Source organism: Beta vulgaris, chromosome 8 (assembly GCF_026745355.1).
Source record: "Beta vulgaris subsp. vulgaris cultivar EL10 chromosome 8, EL10.2, whole genome shotgun sequence".
Taxonomy (NCBI): domain Eukaryota; kingdom Viridiplantae; phylum Streptophyta; class Magnoliopsida; order Caryophyllales; family Amaranthaceae; genus Beta; species Beta vulgaris.
Genome location: NC_079209.1, coordinates 32,623,479 through 32,631,314, shown reverse-complemented (window position 1 = coordinate 32,631,314; position 7,836 = coordinate 32,623,479). Strand labels below are relative to the sequence as shown.

The 7,836-nt window shown below is 35.6% G+C and overlaps 1 protein-coding gene across 1 annotated transcript; it reads right to left on the bottom strand.

Moving 5' to 3' along the window:
- Positions 1–3,737: 3,737 nt before the first annotated feature.
- Positions 3,738–7,569, bottom strand: LOC104901226 (protein POLLENLESS 3). Its single transcript, XM_010688774.4, has 5 exons — positions 7,174–7,569; positions 6,193–6,405; positions 5,325–5,473; positions 5,175–5,243; positions 3,738–5,076 (listed from the first exon to the last, which is right to left on the bottom strand). The coding sequence occupies exons 1-5, from the start codon at positions 7,396–7,398 to the stop codon at positions 3,960–3,962; spliced, it is 1,773 nt and encodes a 590-aa protein (XP_010687076.1). The 5' UTR covers positions 7,399–7,569; the 3' UTR covers positions 3,738–3,959.
- Positions 7,570–7,836: the final 267 nt, after the last annotated feature.

Below are 7,836 nucleotides of genomic sequence, written 5' to 3'. Positions count from 1 at the left end.
ATATTTTCAGTTCTTGTTTAATAAACTGAAGTTTTCGGGTTATATTATAAAAATGCGAACGTGAATGATGCCGGTGCCAATATTTGCTAATAATTTTTCTTGTAGTAGGGTCATTAGTCCATGCATTTTGGAACCGAAATCTGGCTGGCTTATATTGTCTTATTTGAGTTGTAGTTAATATTATAGGTGCATGATCAGAGCAAGTATAAGCATCATATTAAAGAAATGAGTTTCGATACTTTGAAGCCCATTGGGGAGAGACTAAACAACGATCAAGTTTTTCATATATATACTGGTCGTTATGTTTTTTTCTCCAAGAGAATACATTCGAATGGCTGCAAACATCTTGGGCCTGACAAGAGAAAAGGAAGTCCGAAAGAATTTGACAACGTAGAGGGGTGGCAAAATTCCCCCCTTTTTTGTCACTGATGTGCGAGAGTTCATTAAAATCTTCAATAAGGCACCATGGAAGGTGAAGACTGGAGAAAAATTCAGTTACATTGTTCCAAAATGGAGCTTTATCAATATTTTGGGCAGGAGCATAAATACCAGTAAGCCAAAAAGTAAAAGAGGAGCATTTTTCTTGAACTATAAAGTGAGCCAAACGAGGTGATGATGTTTGCGGCGTAATAGAATAAGCGTCATTTTTCCATAGTATCCATATTCCACCACTATGTCCAATCGGATCTATGATGAGTATATCATCAAAACCCAGGGTAGAAAGAATCTTTTGCGGATTTACTTTTGAGCTCATGGTTTCAAGTATAATTACAATATCAGGTTTGTATTTTCGAGTGAGAAAAAGAATCTCACTAAACGCATTATGTTTTTTAGCACCTTGAATATTCCAACTAATAATTTTCATGGAAGACATATATTCAACATACTATTCGATTGTCGACAAACGTCGTATGCCTGCGGTAGGCATCACAGAATTTTGGGCTAGGTCAAAAACCAATCGCGTAGAGCTATTGCAAGGATAATAGAGAGTTCCAATCCAAAACCATAATAGAGTTACAATAAAATTATGTTTCACTTTGAATACATATATCAGTCGTATAGTGTGACAATGTATGAGCTTTTCAAGTACTTTGCATTGCCTCCCACAGTAGTTTTCACAGTGATTCAGCATATAACGTTTCAAAGACAACAAGTGTCTAGACAGGCATCGAATGATGCTGGGCAAGGCTATCCGCCAGTCCCAAAAGTCGGGCACAATAATGGTAAATTGACATTTACTCACAGAGTTGCGGCAATTAACACAATCACACTTATGCGTATACAATCGCAAAGAGAGAACAATCTTTCTACAGTGTCGTGGCTTTGGCATGAGATAATTCATACATATTAGTAATTGCAAGCCAATTATGTCAGTTATCCAATCACTGGTTAGATACTCATAGAGCGATAATCTAATAGCATAGACCATTTCAATATGTGTTATATTGCTTAACAATGACAATATATTTATCCAAGAGCGCACCCATATTGAGGTGTCGTGGCAAGTGACGATTTGGCACATAGAAAAATATAACAATGTCATGTACCATGTAATTATAGCCTTCATTAATTTCCCTGACTGGGAGGTGTACATATAACCGATGGTGTAGCATCGAATGTGCATATAACGACAATTATAAAGAAAGTAACAATACTTAGTATTGTAGGCCTGAAAGACAACTAGTATAACAATGTCAAATTGAATTCCATACGAACACAAGGCCAATTGATAAATTTGACAAAACCTCCATAGGTAGCTACCATACTGAGGCGAATTCCATGAAATTCGATCGTTTAAGCTGACATACCTACTAAAAACAGAAGACCCACAAGGAGTTTTGATCATAATATATAGCAATTTGAAATTTGGTCTGATTTCTTCTTTGGGCTTAATTGTGCCGATGTTTCCAGATAGAAAAACCGGATATGTTTTTTCATTGCAGTAACCCACTCTAAGAAAATACATTCCGACCAATGTAAAACATATTTATCATGGGGTAGATGACATACGATTATAACAACAGGTTTATAAGCCACTAATTCTTGTGATGTGAACCGATAGATGCAATTGTAAAGAATGCTAAAGTAATTAGTATAGCAGGACTGAAATACAACTATTACAATACTGTCAAATTGAATTCCATAAAAATACATGGCCAATGGAGAATTTTGACAAAACCACCATATGTGGCTGCTAGCCTGAGGCGAATTCCATGAACCACGATCAATACATTGACATATATATTGAAAACAGACGACCCCCAAAAGGAATTGATCATATCAGAGAGCGATTGAATTTTAGGCCTGATTTCTTTGTAATTCAGAGAACTTGGTGCAAAATTATACTTAATCAAGATTAATGAATTGAGTAAAGGAGATAGAATAATTACCTGGATTGAACACCAATTACGGCGTCGGTGGTGGGGAATTCGAAGGTGTCGGCCACGGCATCTGTGCTGGGTAGGTGGCTGAAGAAGGTGAATCATCTTCTTCTTCACTTGATGTTTGCGAAACACAGCGGTGCAGAGTGAGGTCGGAGCGTTGGTAGTCATGGGTGATTGAGGACGTGAGGAGATCAGAGGAGAGTTAGATGTGTTGGGTGGTTCCGGCGGTTGGGGGTTTGTAAACCCCATCTTGAGAGCCTCTCTCTCTCTTCCTATTCTCTCTCTAGAGTTTTTCTTTACTTACATTATGTCATAATTAGTATGTTAGTGATAGTTTTAATTGTTAAGGGACGAAATTCTCTTATTTAAATTCGGTTCCCAAGTTGTTTTTATTGATTTATTAGAAGTATTACTAAAAATCTTAGTTCTGTAAGGATTTGTGTAATCCTAGTTCTAGTAAAATTACAACTCCTGTTCTACTAGGAGTAAATTTTGTAATTTTAATTGCATTAATCTGGATTAGTAGTCCTAGTTCTATATGGATTAGTAGTCCTAATTGTGTAAAGGCTAAGTTAGAGTTCTAGTAGTAGTAGAATTTTTGCTTACAAGGTTTTATATCTAACTTAGGATATGTTTTACTTATTTTAAGCTAGTTAGGATTCTTTGTTTTGGTTATCTTTTTAGCTTTACTAGTAAGAGTTGTCTTCCGTTTAGTAGTCTTTATATATAGCTGATTTTTGGCACTAGTAAGAATAATTTTATGAGATTAAATTATAGTTTTGATTTTCTTTGTGGAAATTTTTGCACTTCTTTGTGGAAATTTTCGCACTTCTTTGTGATATTTAAACCTTGAATAAGTTACTTTGTGTTTGAGGTTTAAGACAGATTGTTCAATACATGTGTGTTTGAGAGTGAATCAAGACCCAATTTGTGAATTACTTTGTGTTTGATCGAATTGTTCTATCCTTTATACTTACCGAAAACCTTAAAGATTCAATCTTTTTTTCAAGATTATTCGATTTCCGTAAAAGTCAACCAAAGTACATCCGCATCAGCGTGAGAGGAATGGATATTGGATCAACGTTTAGTTAGTGATGACCAAATGTTAATATGGATAACCAAATTGACTTTTAGTGATGCCTCGTGATAATTACAATTAGAATTAAAATTAAATAATTTATTATTTCAAGCACTTGATGACACTTCCAACGCTTAAATCCTGAGAAGGAATTAAAAGTTAAAAATGGACGAAGAATGAGGACAGTTGTTATTAAAGCTTTGTTAATTTTCCTCAAAATCCTAAATCAATTGAAAGCACCTTGAAAACATTCATAACTTGCGGCTAACTTGAACAACATAACCGTAATCACATTCATTTTTACTTAAATTTGGTGCAACACCGTACAACGGTACTCATTAATTTTCAGAGTTTCCATGTTCTGTTTCATATTGTTAATTTGTTATCTACGCCATTTTCATCAGAAGATGAAAGTAACAAAAAGTTGCATCAAAAAATGAAATAATACATCAATATTGTAGAGACAAACTTTAAAAAATGTGCTATTTTTATGTCTCTTAAGCTCTAGGGCTTTCTGGAGTCATATCCTGGAAAACCTGAAGTCTGTGACTTCTCTTAGTCTTCACTTGGTCTTGCTTCTGCTGTTGGTTAGAAAACAAAGGACAACATGGTAATGATTGCTTGGCTGCTACAGTAGCATTGTCATTAAAACTAACAGATTGGAATTCACTGCTTAAACTTTCCTCAACATGCACTGACGTGTTTATATCCACATTCTCTCCTGCAAAAAGATGCATTATTTCTTTCTCATCTTCCTCAACCATATCAGCCCAGCTCTTTTTACCACTACATTGCGGGAAAACCCCCTCATTATGTGGACCACATGAATCCCTACTCTCAATTTCAGCACTACAGAAATTTGTTTTTACACCAGTTGCTGATGTTGACAACTTACGACCACTCAAATCAGTTGGGGCCAAATTCTCATTTCTGCCAACACAAATTGTCCTGTCCGGAGCATTTGTACCTTCCGACATATTGACACTGCCACGCTGCTCAGTTTCGGAATAAGTACCTTTCACATCTGAAGCAGCAGCATTCTCGAATTGGAGTCTCCGAGGCAAGCAGCTAACCACATCATTCCTGTATGTTCCTTTTGTATTTCTTTCACTGTCCAAGAGAGTTATACTCCTCTTGGGCTGTGTAAATGGACTCTTGGGGATTCCTCGTACTTGAACTGATGATGTATACGTTCTTTTCCAGCTGGAATTATGATCAATGGCAGCAGTGTTACCTCCAGTTCCAACATTGCTCTTGCCACAAGAGTAAGCTCCAAGTGTCTGATCAAGTTGATCATCTGAAACTTTTCTGCTATTGCTTCGGACAGATTCATATGGATTTTTGTTGCGAGACGAGTCGATGAAACCAATATTTCCATAGCAATTCTCCTTTTCCACTTCATACATAGATTTATCTGGTTGATTTTCCTTTTCAGCCAACATATTGGATGCTCTCTCAAATGACTTGGCATAAGACTCGTCCATTTGCCCTTCAGGGACTGAAGCACGAATTACTTGAAGAAGAAACTTAGCTTCAGTTAGCCTGTTCATGCACATCAAGCAGACGGCAAGATTGCACTGTTTGTTCCTATCTGGCTCAATTGATAGAGCTTTCCTGAACAAAGTTAAAGACACTTCTTAGACCCACTCAACAAATGCTGAAATAAGAAAGGCAGATTCATAAGTCCATGTCATTCGTTGCAGAAAACTTACCTGTAATACTCCTCAGCAGTTTTATAATCATTCTGTTGCAAGTACGCCCAAGCCAAGTTTCCCAAAAGCCTGTATAAGTCAAGGTATGAAGTTAGGAAAGATATTTAAACTAAAGAAATATGACAGTATGTATGTAGTGTAACATCCCACCTTGCATATTCTTGCTCAACTGTTATGTGGACCTTCTTACCCTGAGATCTTCCCAATTTTACTCTCTTTCCCGCAAAAGTATTGCCTTCTTCAACTCGCTTCAGCTTAAGCTTAAGAACCTCAATCTGGTCTTCTAGCCTTCCTGAGCGCTAAAGAAACAATAATCATGCAGACATAAAACAAACATGGACAAGCATTAAAATTAAACTTAGCTTAGGAAATCGCAACAAAGTATTGTAATTATTATCAGAGCATCTTTTTAGCTCGTCCAATGTCAAACTAGAACTAATCTATTGCCTCAAATCTCACACAAGAAAAAAGAAATAAATTCCACTAGAATCCTAATATGGTAAGCCAATATATTAGTTTTCCTACCGAATTCCAACAATCATTGAGGCTATAATGTTTCATTTCACTGCGATGATAACAATAACCTAAACTATATCGTCAACCAATACAAGTCTTTGAAACAGACAAAACCACAAACAGCCTATGGTCCCAAGCGACTAATCATAAGTGCACCTCAGTCATAGATCAGTAACAAGCAAAACTTGCAATGTTGGCAACTCCGAGTCTTAGAACAAAATGGTATGCCACTCACTCTCTCTAAGGTGATCAATTCTATGTTACTAGGACTCTATTTTAGCTCAAGTACAAGTGACAGATCCTAGAAAAACCAACATACATTTGGACACTCTGTCTTCCACTACATTTCTAGAGCAATAACATGTAAATTTCTTATATTGCCCGGTATGACAATTGGACCACTCAATCTTTAAGCTGATAGCTATTAGTCTATTACTTCAATAATGGGAACAAACAACAGACAGGAGATTTTGTAATAAGCAAAGGCATGAGTAAGGCTTACCTTGTAGAGTTCCACCAACACATTATCAAGAGATTCTTGAGAATCAGGTGCGCATAGATGGCGGAAAGATTTTATAGCCTCAATGGCTTCATTCGATCTATTCAATTGTTTCATCACAACTGCCATATCCTTCAAGGCACTATCAACTCGATCACCCGAATTTATAGCACTCCAAAAGAGGGCTACCGCTCTGCTCGGGTCCTTCTCTATCAACTTTGCACCCAAAGATTAAATAAAATTTTCAAATTCAATAACTAACTCCGGAGCTAATTTGTTCAACACCAGCAATGCTCATTTCAAGACAAATCATGAAAAGGAACCCACTAACTAAACCAAACAGAACAAATGAAATCAATAGTGAATATAAATATAAAGAATCAAAAAATCTACTTAAAATGATGCACAATTTTTTTATTATTTAAAATCAGAATAACAATTTAAGGAAACCTACTTGCCAAATCAAATACCACGAAGACCAAAATTCAAAAAGAAAGAAATAGAGAATTAATAAGTCACCCAAAAAAATCGAAAGAAGAGCAAAGAATATGAAATTTTGCTTAAATCAATGGAAATTTTAACTACAAAGTCCAAGAGAATGTTTTCTTTTTCTCAAAACAAAAGAAAAAAGGAAACAAACACAAACATCGTGAAATCACACCAACAACGCACAATTCAATATACGTATAACACATAGAAATGCATTGTGGCCGAATTCCATAGATAATTGATAAAATTCAAACTCGCAAACAAGCATAATCAATCAAGAAACAGAGGAAGTAAAAATAAACCAAGAATTTTTTATACACTAATGGAAATAACGAGGGAGAGTGAGGGAAAGGGTATACAAATACGGTACAAAAATACGTATTTAGAGTGAAAAAGAAATATTACTGGCTGGATATAGTCATCAATGTCACCAATTAACGCAAAAAAAAAAAAAAAAAAAAAAAAAAAAAAATTAGAATTTGAGTAGAGAGAAACCTGAACGTGTTTGGCCTTGACGTAGGGAGAATCACCAGAAGGGACTTTGTAAATGACATGAAAAGGTTCAGATTTGAATGGGGAAGAATAAGTATTCTTCTTCTTTTCCTCTGACATCCATGTTTTTGGAGAAAATGGAGGTCTTGAATTCCATTTTGGGGGTGGGGTGTAAAATCCCTTTGATACCGTTTGTAAATTATCATCGTTGTTTCCTTTGGGCCACATTCTTTCACAAGAATCTTGATGTGTTTTGGAGAAAGAATTTGCAGAAGAAAGAATTTTTGATTCAGAAAGAATTTGCAGAAGAGGAGTTTAGTGTAAGTGGAAAAGTCACAAAGAGTAAACAAATTTGAGTAGCCGTTAACATTTGAGATTTTGGTGTCCGTTGCAACATTATGCGAGATCGCGAGTGGGTTTGAAGTTTGATCACGTTGCGTGCTTTGAAAACTAGTGTTTGGGCCTGGACGTTGATCCGAATTAGTATTATTTTTCGAATTTGATATGTATTTTTTTCTATTTCCATTAATATATATTAAGGAAAACTCAACATTTAAAAAGTACAAATATAATAATGTGAACACTTAAAGTATGATTAAAAGTTGGTTGACATGGTAATTGTGTCATGTATAATATCAAGAACTTATATGTTCCAATATTGTTGCA